The 25,056-nt window shown below is 42.7% G+C and overlaps 1 protein-coding gene across 1 annotated transcript; it reads left to right on the top strand.

Annotated features, from left to right (window-relative positions):
* The first annotated feature begins 17,992 nt into the window (after positions 1-17,992).
* On the top strand, positions 17,993-24,230 carry gpr22b (G protein-coupled receptor 22b). The gene is made up of 3 exons (XM_072670163.1): positions 17,993-18,530; positions 19,426-20,478; positions 21,216-24,230. Exon 3 carries the CDS (start codon positions 21,220-21,222, stop codon positions 22,567-22,569), a length of 1,350 nt encoding a protein of 449 aa, XP_072526264.1. The 5' UTR covers positions 17,993-18,530; positions 19,426-20,478; positions 21,216-21,219; the 3' UTR covers positions 22,570-24,230.
* Positions 24,231-25,056: the final 826 nt, after the last annotated feature.

Below are 25,056 nucleotides of genomic sequence, written 5' to 3'. Positions count from 1 at the left end.
AGAAGTTCAGAGATAGATTTATTCTGTGGCTTGGGACTTCTAATGGGCATGAAGCACATCAAAAGGTTAACTGGGGACTAATACTTACTTACTTGTTAAAAGGTTCTAGGTTTAACCTGTAGTGTCAGCCTCAGATGCACAGTCCATTGACTTATCTGCTGTGTGTTCTACACTGAGATGGCCACAACAGCCGGAATTTTGTTACGTGGGTCTGTTTTTGCTGGGGCATCACTTTGTCAACTATGCAGGTCATAGAAAAGCAACGGTGTGGGTTGGTAGTTTGTTCTTGGCCATGTTGAGTGACAATTAATCTGACTACTTCATGAGTGGCTTCGTTTTTTCTTGGTGCACCACCTCTTACTTATTCTTAATCAGCATGATAAGCCATTTATTTCTTGTCTTTTTCAAACTGCATCCAATTTGTTGCAGAAATCCATCCTTATTTGCACAAACTGGTTGCTTGAGCCCTTCTATATAGTCTCAATTTTGAGGGTACCACGGTATCTCTCAAACATCTGATCTTTAACCGCCAACATCTGCGGCAGCGATCAATATGAATCTCTGCGTGTGTGGATGTGTGTGTGCACCAGTTTATTCTAGTCCCTTTGACCTTCTTTTTTGCCATTTAACTTGGGAGAAACAGGTGCACCACCTGCGAAGATTCAATTATAAAGTCATTTGGCTGCCAATGTGCTTGTGGCCTGTCACTGCCCAGCAGATCTGCAATGGGAAAACTCGACGGGTGAGCAGAGAGCTTAATAGACCTGTCCAACACACACTGACACATTTCTGCTCACACAATGACGTGGCAGGGCGCTCTAGCTATGAACTGTGCGTTATGTACAGTCCGTATCCTCTGTCTAAATGAGGGCTGAGTACTAAATCTCTTGATAATCCTTTGTGGGTGCGCAGTCTGGGTTAGAAGAATTCACTGTTACACATAAACCAACAGACGCTGTTTCTTCGACGTCTCTGTACACTTCAAAGGTAAACTAGTGTAGTGTGTGAGGAATGCTGCCGATGGAAAGAGAAAAAGCAGAGGAAGTGTGAAGCCTCAATCAGCCCCCGTCAGGCCTGACGTCAACGCACACAGACGGGAGGTGCTCTTCCATGCGAGGAGCCACAAAACTAGGTCATATTCAAATCTCCACAATCTGCAATTCACAGCCCAAAAATCTGGATTACTTTATGCTCCCTGTCTTTCTCTCTCCAAGTGTCGATGTTTCTTGCCTTCGTATCCAGCCTTCCTTGCTGCTACTGTATGTGTGTCATGCCTAAAAATACTCTCGCCTCCACTTCAAAGAGAAGACTCTCCAGCTTCCACCAGCGACGTTTACACTGGCAGGGACTGAATATCCAGCCTCACCGAAAAAGGCAGAAAAGGGAAATTGAGAAATCTCCAAGCCCTTAAATGTGAATGTCGTATATAATAGGAGAATTCAGTCCTGATTAGAGCATTCATTAATGACTGTGTGCCTGCGAGCAATCAGCACTTTACTGAAGAGATAATCACTCCAGGGACTGCACACCTCCCTTCCCCTCTCTGTCTCGCTCTCCCCTTTTCTCTCTCACTCCCACTCTCTCTTCACCTCTCTTTTCTACCTCTCCTTACCTCATCTTTTTTTGTATATCTCTCTACCACTTTGTCTTCCTCCACCTCTTTCTACACCATCTCTTTGTTTCTGACTCTCCTTCTGTTTACCTCTCTCTATCTCTCTACCTCTTTCTCTTCTTCTATTTACCTCTATTTCCCTTTTTCCTCTGTCTACCACTTTTCCACCCCTCTCCACCACTCTACTGCAGTACCTAGCTCTTTTTGTTTCTATTAGGGGTGACACAATTTTTCCACCTTGAGTATTTGCTGATACCAATACCATTAGACCCCAGACCAATTTAGCATGATTTTGTGATAGCTTGACATAACTTTAGTTGCCTAAAAATTCACACATGCCATGTTTAAGGCCTAGAATATTAACATTATTAAGCTGGAGTCATACATTTACACAATAATTTAGGGTAATGAATCGATATCTGATCCAGTTTTGGCCAGTATCAGACTGAGAATCGGATCAATGTACTCCTGGTTTCTATCTTACCTTACTTGGCCTCTTTTTACTTCCCAGTCTCAGTCTCAGTCTCTCTCTCTCTCTACCTCTCTTTCTATACCTTTTTGTACCGTTCTCTCTTTCTTCCTCTCTGTTTACCTCTCAACGTTTTAAAATTCAGGATACTATGTCAGGACAGAAAAGAGCCTGGCCGCTTGTCTTCTGTGGATTTTGAGGGATGGCAGGTCAGGCCAAGCCGTACTTGAAGCTGGAAGGGCTCTTGGTGCGGATCAGCTTTTGACCATTGCCATCAAGTACTCTGGTCCAGTCCAGGCCAGCGTCAGGGTTTTGAATCTGATGCGAGCAGCAGCTACAGGAAGCCAGTGAAGAGAACGCAGCAGTGGAGTGACATGGCTGAATTTAGAAATGTCGAAGACGACCCGTATCGCTGCAGAACAGAGTTGCAGTAGTCAAGTCCTAAAGTGACAAGAGACTGAGCGAGTACCTGGGTGGCCTCTCTAAAGAGGAAGGGTCAAATTTTCTCTTCTCTGTTTACTTCTCCACTTCTTAAGACTCACAATTCTCTTAACATTATCTCCTTCTCTCTCATGTTACTTCACCGTCTTCTCCCATCTTGTTTACCTCTCCACCTTTATCTCTCCCTCTTCCACTCTCCCTCTCTTCCTCTCCATGTACTGCTCCCCACCTTTCACGAGTCAAGATTCTATTTCTCTATTTCTCTTTCATTCTCTTCTTCCCTCTCCCTCTCTGTTTACTTCTCTCCACCTTTAACGCTCTCTACCACTCTCTCACTTTCTCACTTTACACCCTCCATCTCTTTCTCTCCATTTACTTCTCCACCTTCTCTCTCTCTCTCTCTCTCTCTCTCTCTCTCTCTCAAGTGAGTCATATGCAGGATTGAGGGCAGAGCACATGGCTAATTTTGTATATCTGCTTTGCCGCTCTCTCTCCCTCTTGCACCCTGCTGCACACCTTTGAGCACTATTATAAAGCACTGATCTAAGGCAGCAGTAGCAACACAGGATCAGTTTCCGAAATACAATGTCTGTACACCAGTGGAAAAATAAAGCTGATGATGGGAGCATTAAAGGGGAAGCAAACAAGTGCACATTGGTGCTCTAATCTATCAGAGCACTATTGAGCTGTTAGAATTCATGACAAATTTAAACCCGGAATCTGTCACGCATGGCTTCGTGTGCCAGCAGCACGCAGGGCAACACAGGTGTTAAAGACGGTGCGGTGGCGTTCGCAGTAGCGAGCTGCGAACACACCTCTCTGAAGCTGATCCTGAGATGCTGAGCTGCGGAGGCAGTGTGTGAGCGGGCAGATGGAGGTCAGTATGTGTGGCAGGTGGGGAGTCAGATGGCAGAGGAGAGGGGCAGGGAGAGAGACACTGCCAAGCCCTGCCCCTGCAGGGGGGTGCCCTCACTGCACCACACCGAGAAAGTAATGAGGACAGGTAGGCAGAACACACAGTAAAAGAGACTAAACTCTACGAGCTGACCGCTTCTGCTCCTTTCAGACTGTCAGTTACAGATTGGCCAGTAACTGTTCGAGCTGTCCACTTCTGCTGGTCATGTGAACAGACTGTCTCTTGTGTGAACTGTAGTCATCTGATCCATGACTAATTTAGCATAGTACTGCAAAGCACACTAGATTCTTGGTGTGAGTTTTCTGCAGATGCAATTTTACAAGTGAACAAACGTAGCACTGAAAATGCTTAGCCGTTAGCTCTATATTCATAATTACTCAGGCAGTGCCCCCCTAGAGTATTGTGTCTCCCGAGCTTTGCATTCCCATTTTCTCCTGTAACACTGTGTCCTAACAGCAAGTGACGCAATACAGACAAAAAAAAGACAATTGCTCAGCCGTGCCAAACCACTAGGGGCTCAAGTCTACTGCCAGCTTGACACTCCTTGTTACGTCATCAGAAAGGACAAAGTTGACAGAAACCTTTGAAGGAATTAAATGATTTAAATGTGTTTAATAAGTTGAACTGATGTTTTTATTTAATAACACATTTTCCCCTGAGACCCCACCTTTGGTTTAGGGTGCTGTGGGAACAGCATGTAGCATTTGACGTTTGGGCCAATGGAGACAGGGGAAGGATTGAGAAAAGGCAAGAAGAGAGCTTTAATTAACAAGAGCCATTTTATTAAAGCCACACATCACGCATGCAATAAGACTGCTGTGTTAGCTAAAGCTACACTGGACAGCACCAAAGAACAGTACAGAGCCATGCTTCCCCACTCTGTATCAAGATGTACTAAGGAAGAAAAACAAATCACCCAACTACTAAACATCCCTGGCCAGTAATCAAAATTACATGGGTATCACCAAACCCCCGAGCTCAGGGAACTAAACAGAGCAGAGTCTGATACAGTGTGATATGCATGGGTACAACTCTCCTACCTGCTTGTATTTAGACTGCTCCTGTAATACAGAGTTAGAATGTGCTTTCAATAAACTAAATTTACCAAACACACACATTTCCCAACACAAGAGGTAATCTCCTAAAGTTAAAGTCTAAAACTAAGCACATCTCTCACACAAAGAACTCCAAATCCTAGTGAAAACAAAGTTAGGGGACGTGTCTGTAAAATACCAAGCCTAAGGTAGCCCCAGCACAGGGGCTCTTTTCTTGCTTTTTATGTTTGGTTTTAAATACCAGCCGACACTAAAATGACAACCCATAGTGTGTGATTACAGTCCTCTTGAGCCAGCTTGGGTCCTGCTTTTAAAGGTTAGGCTCCTCCCCTAATTACTTAAGCCAGGACTTTCATTGGTCAGTGATCTTTTTGCAATGACATGAACATAAGTTAAAACACACAGATATTTAGGACATTTCCACACTGGTTGTTTTTTCCAGACCCAGGAGCACTTCCAGGAGCATATTTTTTTGTTCTCCTTGTATACAAAATCACGTTTGATCATATTTAATAATTAGGAAAAAAAAGCACTATGAATATGAATGATGATGTTTTTATTCAAGACAATTCCCGCTGCCTTCAGTCAAAAAGAATACCATAGAGGTTTGTCAAGGACTTTTATTCTTTTTTAGCAGTTTGGAAACAACACCTTACATTCTAATCAAATCATGTGTGGTGCTGCCATCTTGGAGTGTAATGCAGCATAGCTAACAGCAGTTTTATGGAATATGATGTGTGGTTTTAATAAAAACCCTGTTCTGTTAATCAACGCTTCTGTGCCACACTCCCTTCCCTGTCATTATTAGCCCAAGCTTCAAATGTCACATGTTGATCCCACAGTTCCCAGGACAAAAGGTGGGGTTGTAACAACACACAAAGGATTATTTCAGTTGTCATGGTTCTAAATGGAGCCACTGCCTTAAAATCTTACAGTGATTAAAATGGTATTTGAGTATTTATACATTGTTGCTGTCTTTACATGGTGTCTAAAATGTGAATGCACCACAATTAAACCTTTAGATGAAGGGGGGGGGGGACTTGTTGCGTTAATCTGCATTAGAAAATTGAGTCATTTATGTTACAGTTCCAACACTGATGATATGCAGGCTATTAATGCTTTTGACATTTTTAATACTGGAATTGGAAATGCATGTGTACTCAAATGAACTATTTGCGGGGTCCATATTCAAAAGGTGAAATCACTGTTCAGATAGTCGTCAGACGTGGTAATGAAAAGAATACACAGGCCAACTGCCAGTCTTATTTTAACAGGACTCAAATTTGACTGTTTTGCTCATGTTTGCGAGCAGGGCTGCCAACCGTCACACATTCGTTGTGAGACTCTCGCAATTACAATAAATTGATCAGTCTCGTGTCAGACTTCCCATTTCTCACTGCTCATTCCCCTCAAAATGTCAAGTACATTTTAATAGCCTACTGCTAAATTTGATGCTCCAAATGTAGCTGATTTTAGAACACTCTAGAGTGAGCGAGAGCACACATACTAGCTTGTCAGGGCATTCGCCCATGCGTGTGCTGTACATTAGTGCATACGTGTACCAGGGGTACCCATAGCAACAGTAAACAAATGAGGGATGTCTGAGAAATGACAAATCCCTCCTGCCATGCGTGATTTTAACACCATGCACTTGTGTGAGGTGTGATAGAAGGTGTGTTGCAAAACCTAGGCTGCAACTAAGGTAGAACAGGCATTGCTAGCAGTGCTACCACTCCACCAGGACTCATTTGTTTCAATTTTTTAAACTGTCTGAGCAGGCTGTACCGACTCACGGCTAACTCACATACGCAATGCAACATGTTTTAACTCTACATTTAAAACCATTCCATTCCATTATGAACAACTCCTGCACCATCCTGTTGGTTTGTACACCACGCTTGAAGGATTGTGGGTCACTGAAGGTCTTAAAGTATATACCACCAGCATCCTTCAGTGATGTAGCAGCCAGGAAATGCAGACTTTAGGACTCAAGGTGCATAGGCCCTGCCGTCTGCCCAGTTCTTTTAACATTTGGAACCTTGCAGATCCTGCCATACACGGATGGCAGGGGTGGAGCCAACTCCCTGGGCAACCGGACGGAAACAAATTTGTGGCAGCAGGGAGGAAGGAGGGAAAAGAAGAAACGACAGCATCTGAAAGCAGTAAATAAGGCATGTAAGTAGAGGTCTTTTAAAGACAGGTGAGAGGTGAAGGTGACATCGCATTAGTCTCCTGGTAGAACCTTCACTGAAGCTTTCAGACTTTAGGACTCAACTCTAGTGTGACGAACCCTGGTTTAAACTGGTATAGAAGTTTCACATTGAGACTTACACTCACATATCTCCATTACAAACATGGTTAATTTCTTCTATGGCATGGAATATCTACTACGACATATTTCCTTATACATACTATACATATCTCATACTGTACATACAGCAGACATAAATGTGAAGACCTAGCACAGGAAACAGCATACTAACATAATACTGTCAAGAGAGTTTCTTTACCTCTTAATCCTGGAAAGTAAATGTGCAGCTCAGTAAGCGTGAAGAGTGTGCATTATTTGAAATAACCAACAGATTAAAGCAAGCCGTTAAAATACTGATAAATCCTGCTTCTGTTAATGACAAGGCCCAAAAATAGCCCAATATAATTACATTTTGCGAACAAAAAGTGCAGAATATGAAGAGTATGTACACTTCCACCCTTTCTCCTCCCTCTCTAGATCAGAAAACTCAATTTCATGGCTAATAGGTTCATTACAACTGTCACGCTACAAGAGCCTGCACTGATAAAGGCTCACGAGAGCTGAAAGCCAAACCACCAAGGTAAAAGGTATTAATGAAGAGTGTGCATATACATAACCATACACACACACATACACAGGCTTGCACAGACACACATATTGAACACTCTTACAATAAGACATTTTGTGCTGAAGGGTAACCATGACAATGGACTATTTTAAGTTGCTGTGAGTTGCATACTGTCATGATTGTTTTTTTTTTCTTTTTGCAGATTCTCCACACCAAAACACTAGCTTGTGCCTCCACAAGCCTTTTACGATACATATCTCCTTACTTGAGTTTTACAATCTTATGTAAGCAAGATATTAGCAAGCTGAACCTATACCTGAGCCTTAGTTTCCAAATGACTGTTATACCTAGACAGATAAAGGTCATGCAGTTGAAATGGAATAAGATGAACTTTAGAAAGGTAGATAAGAACTATTTACGTAGGTATGTCTTCTACAGATGCAAGGATGATTATTAACAAAATGTTTGGAGAAGGAATTAGGATAGGATTAGAGTCAGGTGTAGGGTAAGGATTAGGATTATATTTCTGGATTGATGTTAAGGTTAGGTTTAAATAGGCATGGCTGGTTTAGAGTCATGGGAAAGTTAATAAGTACTTTGAGTTGAATGTATTGCACTTAGCCTGTTAACTCCTTGGACCATATATGTAAGCCCACACTTTTTTACTTAGAACTACTCTACTATCATAAATAAAATGTTTTTTTTATAGGCCCTGAAATAAAAACCTTTGGGACTCCACAAGATATGCTAAACCTAACAGTTACCAGTTGAGTAGTTAGTAGTTAAACTACACACACATGTTCAGGGAATAGAAATCCCTCAATGTGAAAATACAATGTGCAATACCCCCCCCCAACATGCAATTAAGTCATTTGCAATTACCTGTAAATAACATGTAAATAATATTGTTATTGCTTTTTTTAATTCTATGATTTATTTTGTGTATATAGTGGTAATTTATCTACATTTTTGTAACTGAGTGTCTTGCTATCCCTTTCTGCTGTGACACCAAGAGTTTTCCCACTGTGGGACCAATAAAGGATTATCTTATCTTATCTTATCTTATCTTATTTAGATTTAGATTTAGAATAAAATATCTGCACAAGGATTCATTACTGAATACTAAACCTAGAGTTAAAGAGGTGAAAGTGTCTTATCTCTGTTCTTTAAGCGATGCCATAGCAGGACCACTTTTAGTTCCATAAAAAGCATGTTTGTAATAGAGACGTGTGAGTGTCTTGTCTACAAACATGGTTATTTATGGGACCAAAAGTGGGTCTTTTTTGGCATTACTCAAAGTACCCTTTGAAGCAGCTATGATACCTCTTTGTCGGTCGCTCTAGATAAGAGTGTCTGCTAAATGCTGTGAATGTTCATTTATTGGCAAGTTAAGTGTCTGCAAAACATCTGCAGTGGACCATCTATATAAAACTTGTGTTTTTATTTACTGCAACATTTGGACAGTATTTGGTACAGTAAATTTCCTCTATTTTATATTTCTCTTTTATGTCCTTAATTTCTCCACAAAATTCACTTGTAATTCAAGTGTATAGCAGGACGTGCATTTTTAAATTCCCATTCTACAAACTCTGTTTATCCTTCCAAATTAGACTGTTGTTACTATGCCCTTAGTTCTGATGTGTGTATATATATTGTAAATGACCTCTGTTCTGATTGGCTGACTGCTTTACAAGTGAAATGAGAGACACCACATTCAAAAAGCAGGGATAAAATGTACAGAACAAAAAATTTAGACTGGAATCCTCAGGGACATCAGAAAAATAAACATCTTTTGGAAGCTTCAGAAGGCAGCAGCACTACATTTAATCTCAATCCCCAAGTCTTTCACTCCAATAGCTCTGCTACAGACTGTCTGCAGAATCAGCCCGGACTGCTATAGGCTGAATGAACAGTTAGATATAAATTCAAAATGGATGTCTCCATATACATGGACTGTTTGGAGTGCATTAAAAAATACAAGCAGATTGTTTGACTTATTTGATAAACATGAAAATATGCAAAAATTACAAATATGTAAATATGAAATAAATTGATTGTTATTCTCAAGAAATAGACAATAATTCTTGAAAATATTTTTTAGTTCATATAATTTACTTATTTATTGCACTGAAATGTTAAAGTTTTGTTTCATCAGCAATTCAGTTTTACTCATTTCTACTTATTTTGAAGGAATGGAAATGTGTGGTGATACATTTTTTAAAGCAGAACATTAAGCAGAATGTTAATTAAGAAAAATATATATTTTTTATTTTCTTAACATGATGTATTTCTGACTGAAACAGGGTGTGTGAGCAGAAAATGAATGTGGGTGCGAACCTGATTTTATCTATTATGATTAAACTAAATGGGAAAAGCACTGCGTTTTAAGAATACCTTCAACACCTCATCAGTTCCAGGAGTTGCGAGGACTGAACACTTTTGAAACTTGCATGAAGTAGTTACAGTTATCAAATCTTGTTGATGCATTCAGCAGGACCAGTCTGAGTGTTAAGTAATGCAAATCTTTTGTGACACACACCTGTTGATCTTTTCAGTGTGATGGAGTGAACAAGACATCAGCACTTCTCCACAGCAAGCACTGTCTGACCTGCAAGAGGCTACAAACTAGCACTTCAGGCTAACAATAGGCTTTAATAGGCTTCTTGTAGCCGAAGCTCTTTTATAACCAAAACTCTTTTTTTCTTGAAGTAAAGGTCTAAAGTAAAGGTTATGCCCCTCAGCTAATAAAGAGAAGAACAAAAAAGAAGAAGATGAAGAATTAGGAAATAAGGTCCTGCTGGGTGAAAATGAGGATAGGTTGGCTGGTGAGAAGGAAATGTGATAAAGTGACCTTTGAAATGATGGATAAGGGGTGTATGTATGTGTGCATTTGTATAAAGAAGAAAGGGTTCAACTAAGTCCATCTCTCAGCCCCCCTTTAAGAGAACACTGAGGTGCCAAATTCTGTTCACCTGCTAAAGACTTAAGGAGCTTTTACAGCTACCTTGTTTGGTCTGGACTTTTCAGTTTGATCAAAACCAAAATAGCAGGGATGAAAAATGCCCTGGACCACGGCATGGTCCACAATTTGATTGGTGGTGGATCAAACTGAACCATAATGCACTGTGCTTTCAACATCCCATGAGTGAGAGCAACCACGCATCACTTCCCTGTCGTCTGAAACGACCATGCCCCCTTTTGGATAAAAACAAACCCAATCATATATGCCAAATGTAATACAACAAAGTCACCATGCCTCAAAGAAGCTGCAGGGATTTTGCTCGTCCAACAATAAACAAACCCTAGTTTACTTTTTCCTCTTCCTTTCCCCAAAAGCCAAGGACAGCAAAAGGAGAGATCTATGGCTTCAAGCCATCCGCAAAGAGGATGAAAATTGGTAAACTGTGGGACCCAGCCAGTCAATACGTGTACATCTGTGGGAAAAACTTCATCACAGGTCAGTTAATGTTGGCCTATAGCAAATGGTTTAAGTAAGCTAGTGCTAGCTCACCAGCACTGGCTGCAGCCAGCAATTGTTAAATAAATCAATAAATGTAATAGTTACTTATTTTATACTTATTTTATTAACTAAATTGTAAACACCTGGACATTTGTATTTACCGCCAGTTTTGAACTGTTTTCAAAACTGTTTTCACACAAAAGGAGGCAGGGGCATTACACAAGGGCCAATTTACCCGAATGCGTTGCTCACATTCATTAAAGCAGCATTATGTGAGAATTGGTATTTCTTGCTCCTGGGCTCCCCCTACAGTCAGGAAGTAGAATTCAGACTTTGAGTTCGCCCATAAAGGACATGCTATCACATGCATTTTACAAGCTGAGGGATACACTGAGAAAAACATCATCTGCAGTGAGAGAAGCATGTGGGCTGACTCAGTAGAGTAATATTACATGACCTACAAGTTCCTGCGAGGTTATCCTGCCCACTTCTCTAAAATTGCAGAGCAGTGCACCCTGGGGTGCTAAACCCTGAATACCAACAATAGCAATGAGTAGCAACAAGGCCCTACTCTCTCTATTACAGGTCAGTAGATCATTTGAAAGTACCATGTAAACTTTGCTTTAAAAAATAGAAGAAGAAAAGGAAATGAGCTGCAGAAACACGGGGGGGGGGGGGGCGATTGTATCTGTCTGCGGGATACAGGTTCTTTAGTGAGCTCTCTAAGTTGTAATGTGAAAACAGAACTATCATGAACATAGGTTTGGACCTGGGTCCAGACCTCCAGGTGTGAAAACACCCTTCCAACCCAAAAAACAGAAAACAACATTCTCAATTTTTATACTAAGAGAGGAGAGAGAAGGGGCCTGCTCTCAGCTGGACCGCCAGGCACAACTAATTTAGTTGCTATTTACAGGGCTGAGTTTTGGGCCTTGGGTTCAGATAGGCAGCTTCCATCTGTGTGGAATACTAAAGCTCTGCTGCTGCCTCTGCTGCTCCGCTCCACCAGGCATCACACATTCTGACCATGCTCCCACGCCGCTCTGCTTGTTGTTGGGAAACGCTACAGGGCTGCCTGCCACTCACGTCCACAAACAGTGCAGGCTCCGAGGCGCCGTGTGCTCGCCTCTCTCTTCTTTTCGAATCACACCTTGACTATCCTTTATCTAAGAGAAGGTGAATCTGACGCACATTGTCACATCTTGTTCAACCTTCCCCAATAACACACCTTCAGTTTCCCTGATTCTGCAGAAAGACGTTGACCTTAACATGCTTCATGTTTGTGAAAGCTGGCCAGCTCAAGCGTCCTAATCCTAATGCCCACGAAATCCTCCCCGCGAAAGCATTAAATTCCAGGTGCTTCCGAAAATCTAATTTCCCCTTTGCTCCCTCACACCATGCATATGGCAATTTCAATTGCTCTCGCCAAGGAATATAATTACGTCCCGGTGTATGTTTATGCATGACTTGGCTTATTCTCTTTCTCTCTCTCTCTTTCTGTGTGGCAGATAGTTCTCATTGAATATTAACAAGAGTTCTTTGAAGGGAAGCCAAGGAGATGTCTTCGAGGATGCAGCCGGCATGGCTGGCTGAATGGGGCTGTGGACAAACGAGTCGCAATACTTTAAGTTATATAACACATGCTGTGTGGGCAGCACTAATACATCACTGTTTGCAGCACAGAGCTATAAAAATGTAACACTCTACTGAAAGGTAATGGCACCTAGACCACTACGAGGCAACAGCGTGCATGACGAAATGTGCTCCATCTGTCTGTATGGGATGTGCGAGAATCATGTTTCAGAGAGCTCTATTCTCAGCAGCATCGACCGCGGCCCAGAGTGTATGATCAGAAACATAAATCACCTGCGAGAAACAGAATACAATCCCAACTAGTACAAGCACAAACGCAGCCTCAGAGACTCATCCTTCAGGTCTGTCAGTGCTGCTGCCCAACGATGTCATAAGATGCCCATTCATGTTAACTGACGACCACTTAAGCTGGCCTCAAGCTCTTACTTCTCTGAGCTCATCTCATCTTTTTCAGTGTGAGAAAGCTACAAGGACCCACCCCCGCTCAGGACCCCCTTGGTTGATGTTCATGTGTCAGATGTTTGTAGTGATATTCCTGTGATTCCCCCCATGATTCCAAACAAAGATCTCCTCAGTCCCCAGAGCGGAAAAACAAGCAGACCTTCACGTGACTTTGCGGGAGATTACAGTGGCCCGACCACACGTGGCTTTCTGCGTCTGACAGGATGATTGATGAACCCACGTCTCATCAACTTCACTTTAGATACCACTTATAGCATAGTTTCTTTCAACTAGCTGCCTAATGCTCCCATGATCTCATGCTATGTAATGTTGTCGTTTCAGGAGAGCTGGGGATTAAAAGGGCCAAACATGCTAAAGGGCCAGAGCAAACAACTTTGGAGAAAAATCAAGGCCAGCAGAAAAAAACAGTGGAGAAAACAGTACTGTACTACTATTGGCCATCATTATTCCTGCAGTATTTGCGTAGGCCAACTGCATATTGAATCCGGGACAGTGTCTTTGGTCCTGGAGTGATGACTTCAGTGCTTTTTTTTTTGCAGGCATGACAGTGCAGTTGGCCCAGGAAGACGTGGCTGTGGGGGAGGAAGGGGGGGGGGGTGCCGATGACCTTGTGAGCATGCCCCCTGCAGCAGGCGCTGCAGCGCTAGGAGCAGCCGGACCTTTCCCACGCCTTCCCCTGCTCCCTCACACCCCAACACAAACACAGCTTACTGAAGCAGGACGTGCAGCATTTCTTGAAAACCAGTCTCTATGTGTCCCACAAAGGGTTACGATGGAGTTGCTCCAGTTTAAGGATAAATCTGCTCTAATTTAGCAGATATGGGAGGTGAAAACTTGTAAGCAGTGTTTCGTGTTAAGGTTCCAAGAAAGGATTACAACTCTTGTTCTGTGATTTCCTTTTTGGCTTGTTTCCCCCTCCAGCTTTGAACCTTTTTCAATTCCCAGTCATATTATCACTCATGTTTGGCTTTCTGCTGAGAGAAAGCGGGAGCACTACTAAATGTCAGAATGAACAACAGGAACAACAGATGAGTGCTGAATGAATAACGTATCAGAAAGAGAGATAGAGAGACATCCTACAAGTCACCTAAGCAGAACAATTGCTTTTTCCATAGGCGCTATTATACCTAAAGTGTGTCTTAATGACTCCTTTTTTTAGCGTTTAAGAAACAGGCAGTGAGTTTGCCATTTAAAACTCACTTACTTCCACTAAGTAAAGAGAACTGAATAGATACCCTTTTAGTGGACATTTTCAGCGCAGGCCAATGTTTCCCTAGCCCCACTCTCCAACGTTTAAAATGTCATTCCTCTCTTGTCTCAGCCCCCCCTCACTCCAGGGCTGGCTCTTTCAGATAGTACAGTCAGATTTACAGCGGGTATTAAGTGCCTGCTGATTAAAACACAGTCAGGCTCTTCACTAATACAAAAGGCAGGCAGCTCTATTAGCGGGCGGCTAATCTACAGGGGATCGCGCGGGCCCAGGCTTCAGAGCACAGGAGAGCCACTGCAGGGGAGAGATAAAAGGCCCGCTGCTGGTCTCCCTGCCTCGCTCTGTAGCTGACTCATCACAGTCCCACTGATAAAACATGCACATGAACTTCTACAGTTCTTCTCACATTCTGCAACCAGACTCCAGCAGGCTGCGGGTCTGACAAAATCAAAAGCAAGGTCGAACAAATTCTAGACTGCACCAGAATCTTTAACTAGTTTCCTGGGAATGTTCAAACCTGAACAGTGTCCAGGGTGGCCATGGATGGACCAAAGACTTACAACAGGAAGAAAGAAACTGCCTTGCTTTCAGAAAGGATTGACTGGAAGTAAAAATGTCAAGAAACGCCTGGAAAGAGACCTTACAAGTAGTTCCTCTTAAAATATTAACAAGAAAGTACTTTTGCATGATGTGATCGAAAAAATTATTTCCTTCACTTGCTATTCAGATCTTTACAAGGAGGCTGGGAACTACGTTCTTAGCTGTATGTGTGCTGATGAGCAGTTATAATGTTCAGGATGTGCAAAACTGTTCCCGTGCTCTGCGGGCATCAACTTGGCACCTTTATGTTAAAGAGTGTTCTCACACATGCGGTGAAAGCTGCCAAAAAAGATTTTTTGGAGCAATGCCATTGAAGGAACAGTTTTCTAAAGAATCTTTTAATGGATGGTTTGTAAAGAAACGTTCATTTTTGTAAATCCATTCATTTCTTCCTGGTCACATTTACCATGGGTCTACAGCCTCTCTGGAATCATTGGGCATCAGGGAGAGTATCTTGTGGACAGGGCACCAGTCAATCACAGGAAAGCACACACACTCATTCACTCACTCTCTCACACCTAGGCCCAATTTAGCATTGTCAGTTCACCTACCATGTGAGGTTTTGTGGGAGGTGGGAATAAACCAGAGCACTTAGAGGAAACCCACACGGACATGGAGAAAACACACCAAACTCCTCGCAGGCAGTGAGCAGAGCCAGGATCGAACCAACAACTCCAGGCATTTTGAGCTGCGTGGCACACACACTACCTGCTGTGCCATGCTATTGCCTAATCTGTGTATGTAAAACCACTGAAGTGTTCAACTGTTTAACCATACATAAGGGCAAAGTATCAATGACGTACTTCATGTGACTAGTATTTGGATTGTATCTGGCCACATGCATTTATCCTTGGTAGTCAAATGCATCAGACTGAATTAGATAATTGTTATAAGTGCTGTGGAAATCTTTACGGGTGTTTTTCAGTTGTACTGGGAGGGGTTTTGGTTGTACTGGGAGGGGTTTTGGTTGCAGAATTCGAGACAAGTGTATTTACACTGCTATAACATGTGGCTCAAATGCGTCTCAGACCACCTCCTGAAGTGATCTGAGTGATCAGATTTGTATCTGGTTTAAATGCATCTTGGGTTTGTTTACACTTGCATTTGTATGTGGCTTGGCCTTGTCCAGATAAAGTGACCAGGTGTAAACGGGTCATTTATGAACTGTATTTTTATGTGCACAGCCAGGCAGACCTACAGTGTAAGAAAGAGTTACAGTCTCTACTAATCTACTAATAATTGGGAAATATTGCTTTCTAGGCTTTGCTATATAATACATATTCTGTTAAAATACAGAGAAGAACCACACTGGGTAGCTTTTAGTTGAGTGGTTTCAGCTGAGTTTCTTAAAAAAACAATTCACTGAAAGGTTCTTTAGGGAACTAAAAGTGGATCTTCAGTGACATTGCATCAAAGAGCCCTGTTTGGCACATGTGTAGAATATATGTTGGTTGTATATATTGTGTAACTCGAAAACAGTTTAGTTTAGGGTTTAACAAAAACATCCATTCATTCACTTACTGCATACTTGATTGAGCATATCCAGTCAGATTATTGCTGCTGTCCCCTAGCTCTCTCTCTCTCTCTCTCTCTCTCTCTCTCTCTCTCTCTCTCTCTCTAACACTCATTGCGGAACAGCAAAGGCAAGAAAAATGACTCAGAATAACAGAATATCAGTCAGGAGTGTCTGGGGACTGCAGGAAAAATCCAGCTGAAATATTAATGTGAGAATGAAATATTGAGTCTCTCTTTAGTGAAAAGTTTGGGAGAGTGCATTGGCTTTTCTATAGAAGAATGTTTGCCACTTAATAATACACCACCTGCACTCCACAGGGGTCCTGAGAGACTGTGAAAGCTGGTTCCTATATACGGCTAAAACACACGTGTATAGTCCACCAAATGCAACAACACACACGCACTGACATATTTACATCAGTAGACTCCACAACGAAAAGAATGAGCGACCTAATCTGATGAGAAACAATATAACTGCTTGCTATAACTACAAAAAAAATCTTGAAAAGCAAATTCATCTTAACCCTTTTACAAGTACAGTCCTACTATAAAAGTTAATGCTAGTGATTCATCACATCTGTCCACTGATTAGCCTTCCCACAACATACAGTGCATCTTTAAAATGCAGGAATTTACCACTACCTTTTTCCCCTCATTCCACCTTAAATAGGGCAGAAGTTATAGAATGCTACAGAACTAGAACAGCAATTGTTCTACGGTTAAATCTATAATCCATACAGTATCAAATAAATCAGTAAATGTAATAGAAACTAATATTTTTAAAATAATGCAACATATGTTATAAGATATTTTAACTCGTTTTATGTAAATGCATTCTAATAATATAATATAATATATATAATATATACATATATATTAAATAATATTATGTTGTATTTTTTAACATATATTAAAATATCTAGAAATAAGTTAGGAATAATCTTATATACCTCAAACTCATATATTGACAGTAGATACATTGTCTATATTGAGTTAGGATTATTTAACTAGTGGTAATATCATTGCTTGCTGTGTACAAGGATACTTCTCTGTAAAGCATCAGATTAGCAGCAGCGCTGGTTCTGCTCATGGTGAGATCTTTTCACGCCTACTTTAAGGCACGGAACTCCTGTTGGAGAGAGCCAAGAGTGGGTGGAAGAACGTGGGTTTACAGCTAGCAGAGCTTTAAATCAAACTCTGAACGCTTACACTTACACACACGCGCGCACACACTGTGCTGTAACTGTCTCTTTAGCTGGGAATACACCCCCCTCTGCCACCCCCACCCCCCCTTACCCTGGCTTTTATCTCACCTGGCAAATGAGCCAAACAAAATGAATTGAGGTTGACTGGTCCCTCTGCCAACTGACAGGCCAACGTAATTGAAGCTATCAATCAGATACCCTCTTGATATTAGGGCACACACACATCATATGCACACACACAAACACATACACAGACACATACACACTCTGACTAAAAGTAATCTCTTCATCAGTCATCAGCACTCTCTTATTGTGTCCCCTTTACCCCTGAGAAGACTATTCACTGTGGTCATGAAGTAAGCAGTCAGAAATATCAGCACAGCGCAATATCGCATGCTCAACACTGCCAGCTTCACACGTCTGCATGTCTGAATCTCGCCACGCATCCATTAAAGCACGGTGAGAATGGCATGGAAAAAAAAAAAAAAGCAAAGAGTGCCTTCCACTCTCTAACCGGAGACAAAGGGGTTAACCCCATTACAACAAACCAATCAGGACAGAGAGTAGCACTGCAAAACCTCCGCAGTGAGAGAGGGAGAAAGAGAGAGAGAGAGAGTGTGTGTGTGTGAGAGAGAGAGAGAGAGAGAGAGAGAGAGGGAGAGAGAGAGAGTAGGAGTGTGGATGAGAGAGTGCAACAGCGTGGTGGGGTAGATGAGCCAAGCTCACACATCCACTGACACACACCATAGAGTGAAGAGAGAGAGAGTGAGAAAGAGCGAGCGCGAGAGAGAGAGGGGAGTGTGTGTGTGTTTGATTATGTGTGTGTATGCGTGTGTGAGCGAGAAGGGGATAGAGATAGAAAGCAGAAAAAGAAGGACAGTGAATGAAAGTGGAAGGACTGCTTGTATTTGCCTGCGTCTTCTCATTTTCCTGCTGCTCTTGACACTTCACGTGGATGAGGAAAAGACTCTGAATGTTTACACCTCCTCGCTTTAACGCTCCTCTCCAGGGGCAACTCTGGAAACCTCAGGGAATTCTGGGAATTACCTCGCCGGACCCTCAAGGAGCATATCAATATGTAGTCTCTGACAGAATTAGCCCTAGATCATTGGGAAAAATTGTGGGGACGGCTTTGAAGCAGGTACCTACTGGAGGTCTCCATCCATAAGAGAGGTAAGTTGGTGACATCAACAACCTTGACTGTTAATCAATAGGCTATAGACATTTGTTGTTCTAATTAGTCACATCTTAGAAAGTCACTTGTTTCATTACAAGACGTGATCTGATATATTTAGCTGTTATTGGAGAACACACAGCACATGACTTTGGGTTCCCATGGATACACCAGCTCTTCTTTTCAAGATGGGGGTGGGGGGGGAGTCACAGATGCAACAAAAGTCGTTTTCCTGAATCTCTGAATCTTATGTGATTTTGTGGTTGAATGCTAAGCCTCTTGTAGACACTAAAAAGCAAGTCTCCTAATACAGCAATCCACATTTCCAGCTAACCAATCTTCAGCTCTAAATTGGATTGCTGGCGCTCAGCTTCCAATTGTGCTTCCTCTGATCAGAGGCTGTAGTATTTGGGGCAAACTCTCTGTTCACACTCTCTCTTGCTATCTAACAGGTCCTCAAATCATCACTGAGATGGAAAAACCTCCAATCTAATCCAATAATAACCTTACATCACCGCTATATTAAAAATGTCATGAACAAATTGAAAATTCTAAGTATGCGAAATGTCAGAAACAAAAAATGCTAAGTGAGATAGACCATGTTCCTCAGTTTAAGAACAAATATTCCTTCCCTAAAAAGGACTTAAATTTAGATTTGGAAGCTGTGCAGTATGTACAGTAAATGCAAGCTTCTGTTCCTTATCTTCTGCAGCTGTCTCTTCTCTTACCTTAACACAAACCATAATCAAATCCAGAGGCAATGCACTTCATCAGCCCGCAGTAGGAGCATGTTGGGCTAATGCACGGCAGCGCTTACATGTCGAGGTCTGGCGACAGGCTTAATGCAGGCTGTTTTGCTCATCTAGGCTCTTCTGCTCTGTCTTCCTCTGCCAGGGCGCTGGGGGAATGGAGCTGAAGGAGATTGTGCTTTTGAGGCACTGTACAGTCCACGCAAGCTTTGGTCCAATCCCGCAGTGGACACTTGCCAAGCCAGGACCAGTGGCTAAAGGACTCCGCAATTACCTTTTGAACAGGTCAACCACCTTTTGAATAGGGCCACAGAAATCAGCCCATTAGACTGGATCGCACCACTGTTTTCGTGCCCAAGCAGAATGGATTCACAAATGACTACAAGCTCGTTTTCAATCCAGTAGTGCCACGGATTTACAGTACACCGCCACCAGCGATGGTAAAGCCAAGATCGAATGGTCACTGTTAACAAGGGGGCTTGGAAGTGACCTCTGCACACTCACACGGCTGCTGACCTCTTCAGATCTGTGACCTTGGTTTGCTTGGTGGAGGCTTATGTAAATCAACAACAGCAAATCAATAAGCATTTATCACCAAGGTTGGTCCATAAAATCTTAATGATGGGAATACAGTGCAGCCAACAGAAAGGCACCTTGAGATGGAGCAGACCTTTCTGAATTCTATTAGTAATGATTTGCATCTAAGGCTTTAACGGAGGTTGCTATTTTTGTGCTGTAGTGTGAAAAAAGCTTGCCTTGAATTTCTAAAAAAAAGTTTTCACCTTCATCTGATTTCCTCTGCTAATTCTCTGCCTTGCCGAATGCCATAGAAGTGGCACGGAAGTATGTTTAGATGAACAGGAGATAAATAGGACAGTCCCATCCACAGTCCATTTGTCTTTTCGCCAGTCCACTGCTACCTAAACAAACAGAGAGAGATGGGTAAGTGGAAACTTGTTTTCCCCCTGTTAAGTCCAAGGCTGACCTTAGGTTTGATAAAATAATAAAGGACTGCTACTGAAGCTCTCTTGGGGACCAGAAGGTGTGACCTTTCGGGTGGATTACAAGGATTACAGGGTGCAAAACACTTCCTTGAAAAGCCATGCTTGGGTTTGATGGTGGACTTGGACTCCACCCAGACTCTTCTGGGCCAACCACAGATGACGGAGACTGAGAAAAGACAGAGCTCTTGAGAGGGGTAAGTTCCACTCAAAGACATGTAGAACTGAGAATGACACAGGTGTTAAGATATTTGGGTGCCAGGGAACATTCCCAAAGAATTTCCGATTTGATCTTCAGGAAATTCCCAAATGGCCTTCCATTAAAGACTGGATGAATGTCTTGCATATTCAAGGCAATTTCTGCCTCAGGTTTACCACAAGTCTTATATCTTCTCACGGTTCCCAGCTACACCTCATCAGTTTTAATGTCACCTGGAGTGCTATATGACCATCATTGTTCATGCCGCGACCTTGAAGCAGCTTTTCATCATACACGCTCCTCTCATGCCCCACCCCCATCCCCATCTCTCTATCGGTCTTCCTCTTTTTATGACAGACACAATGCCGGACAAATTTGCTGCAAGCAAAGTCACATACAAATGCAGCACAACGCATTTCCAAAATGTAGCTTAAATTTTAGGACCATAAACACTCTGAAAGTGGTCAATGGTTAGATGGTTGGAAATCTAATATAGCTGAGTTACACACTTCTTCTGAGTATACAGCTCACTGTACACTCACTGAGACACTGGCCTCAGTAGCTGCCTCTTAGCCTCTTATTTGCCTTTTAGCAATAGCCTTTACTCTCATAGTCTCCCTTGTTGTGGTTAAACTGTCATTTTTGAGCATGATTCCATTTATTCAATGTCTTTGAATAATGAAATCATTTTCACTGGTCTATGTCACTAATTCTGTCTTCCATTTCCATTCCCAGGATAATGCACAAGCCTATCCCTTCGGCACAGAAGGAAGAAGGCACCATGAGCAACGTCACAGTCTTGGACATCACCGAGTCTGCAAGCCCAGGCATGGCGTCGGCCGAGCCGCACCCGTACCCCCTCAGTTTCCAGGTGTCGCTCACCGGCTTTCTCATGCTGGAGATCGTGCTGGGCCTGAGCAGCAACCTGACAGTGCTGGCCCTCTACTGCACCAAGTCTAACCTGGTCAGCTCAGTCAGCAACCTGGTCACCATGAACCTGCACGTGTTGGATGTGCTGGTTTGCGTGTGCTGCATCCCACTGACGATCGTGGTGCTGCTGCTCTCGCTGCAGGGCGACACCGTGCTGGTCTGCTGTTTCCACGAGGCCTGCGTGTCCTTCGCCAGTGTGGCCACAGCCGCCAACGTGCTGGCCATCACGCTGGACCGCTACGACATCTCTGTCAAGCCAGCCAACCGTGTGCTGACCATGGGTCGTGCCGCTGCATTGCTGGGGGCTATCTGGGTCCTCTCCTTTCTCAGCTTCCTAGTTCCCTTTGTGGAGGTAGGCTTCCTGGGACCGGAGCCCACCATTGCCAACCAGACAGCCGTGGCACACGTGAACGAGTACTACACGGAGCTGGGTCTCTATTACCACCTAGTGGCCCAAATCCCCATTTTCTGCTTCACGGCTGTGGTCATGCTGGTTACCTATTCCAAGATCCTGCAGGCGCTCAACATCCGCATTGGCACACGCTTCCACCATAGCTCGCAGAAGAAAAAGAGAAAGAAAAAGAAGACGACTGCGTCCACCCGGTGGAAAAAAGACATGTCTCTCATGGCCGCTTCGCCGCAGCAGCTGCCTGAGGTGGCGGATGGGTCACAGAGCAGTGGCACAACCCGAGGCACAGCACCATTGGGCATGCGCACTTCCGTATCTGTAATTATCGCCCTGAGGCGAGCGGTCAAGCGGCACCGGGAGCGGCGTGAGAGGCAGAAACGTGTCTTCCGCATGTCCTTGCTTATCATCTCCACCTTCCTGCTGTGCTGGACACCAATCACCGTGCTGAATAGCATTATCCTGAGTGCAGGCCCCAGCGACCTCACCATCAAGCTGCGCCTGGGCCTCCTGGTCATGGCCTACGGCACAACAGTGTTCCATCCGCTGCTCTATGCCTTTACGCGCCAAAAGTTCCAGAAGGTCCTCAAGAGCAAGATGAAGAAGCGGGTGGTGTCCATCATTGAAGCAGAGCCACTACCCACCAATTCAGTCATAAAGAATTCCTGGATTGACCCCAAGAGGAATAAAAAAGTGACGTTCGAGGATCAGGAAGCCAGACAAAAGTGTCTGTCCTCCGAAGATGTCGACTAGGAACTTATAACTTGTAGACACTGACATATACAGCCTTATGCACCCATTTAAGCACCCTTGGCCACATTTTGTTGTTTTAATTAAGAAGTAGTAAACACATCCTCTGTAGCAAAGCAAACACAAAATACAGCATTTCCAGCCATTCTTAATGTGTAGTTACTCTGTCAGTCATAACAAAACAATAATAATTAATAAAACCATCAATGTGGCCTGTTCAAACTTAAGAACACCCCCTTTAGCAGAAATCAGAAATTTCCATTTTTGTAGTTGGACTTTGCAGAAGGCCTCTAGTTCTGAGAGTTTCTCATGTTGTCTTGCTTACACAGCTTGTTTAAGGTCAATCAACAAAGTTTCTATGATAATTAGGTCAGGGGACTGTGAATGGCATTGTAAAAACGTCCGTTTGTGTCTCTTCAGGTAGTCCATGGTGGATTTTGAAGTATATTTTGGATAATTGTCCTGTTGTAGAAGACATTCTACTTTTAGCTTCAGTCTTGTCACTGATGCATTTGCTGGTATTTTGTGGAATCCATTCCTCCCTCCACCTGTGCAATATTGCCAATGCCACTGGCAACCCAACCCCCAAACCTGATAGACACCCCCCCCCCCAAGCTTTACAGTTAGCAAGGTATTCTTTTCATGAAATGCAGTTCCCCATTTTCTCTCTATAGATTTCTTTGCTGATTCTGGCCAACAAGTTCTATTTTGACTTCATCAGTCCACATCACTTGTTTCCAAAACTCCTTTGGCTTGTTGAGATGTTCATACTTGACATGTTTAGTTTTGTGATGACATGTAAAGCTTCCTTTTATTAACTCCTCCAAGATGACTGTTTGTGCAAGTAATGCTGCACAGTTGCATAGTGCACCAGCTTCTTGACTCTTGCAGGTTCTGCACTGTAGAACCCACAAGCTTCTTATAGCCTTACCCTGCCTTGTAGGTATGAATCACTTTCTTTTTTTAAAATCCTTACAATTGCTTTCAGTTGCACATGTTTGATGAGTGCTAGTACAAGAGTCAGAGAATATACAAAGCTTGGAAATGTAATTCAGCTGACAGTTCCTAATTATAATTGGTGACATGCCTCAGGGCTGATTTGTTAATTAAGGTCTGAGACATGTCCATGAGTTTTCACTAGCCACACTGATGATTTAGATTTTAATGCTATGGATGACAGAGTAACAGTGTATTAGGAGTTGCTGAAAATTTGTGTTGGGTGTTTGATTAGCTAAAGACTGTACTTACTACTTCACAATTAAAAACAATACGAAACATGTCATTTTGCCAAGGGTGCCGAATCATTTGCATAAGACTGTACTTGTAGCCTCAAAAAGTTCACAAGTCTTCAGTCTGTCAAAGTAGGAAGAGACTGTTTCAAGGTCTTGCTGTAGACAGAAATGTATTAGATGTGCATATAGCATTCAGTATCAGTTTACTACTATTTATATGAACTTCAGATTTAGTACGATAGGATGACATTCACTGTGCTGAAAGAAGAATACACTGCATGCTTTTGTAACACTGTATATAAGTCAATATTGGAGATGTATATATACTCTGTATGAAATACTCTATGTACTGATATTAGGATTCATAGGCTGCATATATACATATATATGTATTTGTAATAAATTAGGCCAAAAGAGACGACTGGAGTTCAACACGGATACATTTGCTTCTCTGTCCACCAGGAAGCGGCCCACCTTTGACCCTGAGCTGATGTTTTATTTCACATTCTGGCTCTGCTCCTGTTGAGCTATTATACAGCAGCTTAAGCCAAGAGGTCAGCATGCAATGGGACTGCAAAATTCATAAGAGACCAGATTTGCAAGCAGTCAAGAAACTTACAACTGAGGCCACTTAAACATAGTCGTAGTTTCCACTGAGGGAGGGAAAGAGAACACCCCTCAGTCCCCCAAACCGGTAGTTAGCTAGTTAGCCAGCTATCCAGCACAGGTCCTCTGGATGAAATACGACCATAAGAGGTGTTGACTGACACAATTCAGCCTGAAATAGACTACATTACCACTGCCTCCCATCCAGAAATACACACTCGGACTCAAAGATCTGTGTCTAAAGGCAGCTCACCTCACCTCAAAGGAAAATACCTGGTTTACCTCAACACTGCAGGACTTGAAGCCTATTTCAAGGAACTGCAAAAGGTTCTTAAAGCGATGACATAGAACAACCACTTTTGGTTCCAAAAAGAACCATTTCTGTAATAAAGTTGTATGAGTATGAAGAACATTTACATCAACAGAAGGTTCATTAAGCCCTTAAAAGGTTCTTGATACTCATATATGCCATGACTGGAAAATGGTTCTTCTATTAGACTGCTCCAAGAACCCACTGAAGCACCTTTATTTCTAAAGGTGCAGACACATAGTTACTCTCCATATGCAGATGTTTGCATGATGGACATACATCCGTGATGAAGGGCATCCAGAGCACAGTAAAACAGTCTAAATTAGGATAACCCTCCGCATC

The sequence above is a fragment of the Salminus brasiliensis genome, chromosome 2, assembly GCF_030463535.1.
Source record: "Salminus brasiliensis chromosome 2, fSalBra1.hap2, whole genome shotgun sequence".
Lineage (NCBI taxonomy): Eukaryota > Metazoa > Chordata > Actinopteri > Characiformes > Bryconidae > Salminus > Salminus brasiliensis.
Note: the sequence above shows the minus strand (reverse complement) of the source record. Positions and strands in the feature narration are given on the sequence as shown.

Excerpts from the sequence above, each read along its gene's own strand:
- gpr22b (XM_072670163.1), top strand. The coding sequence starts at position 21,220 with ATGCACAAGCCTATCCCTTCGGCACAGAAGGAAGAAGGCACCATGAGC.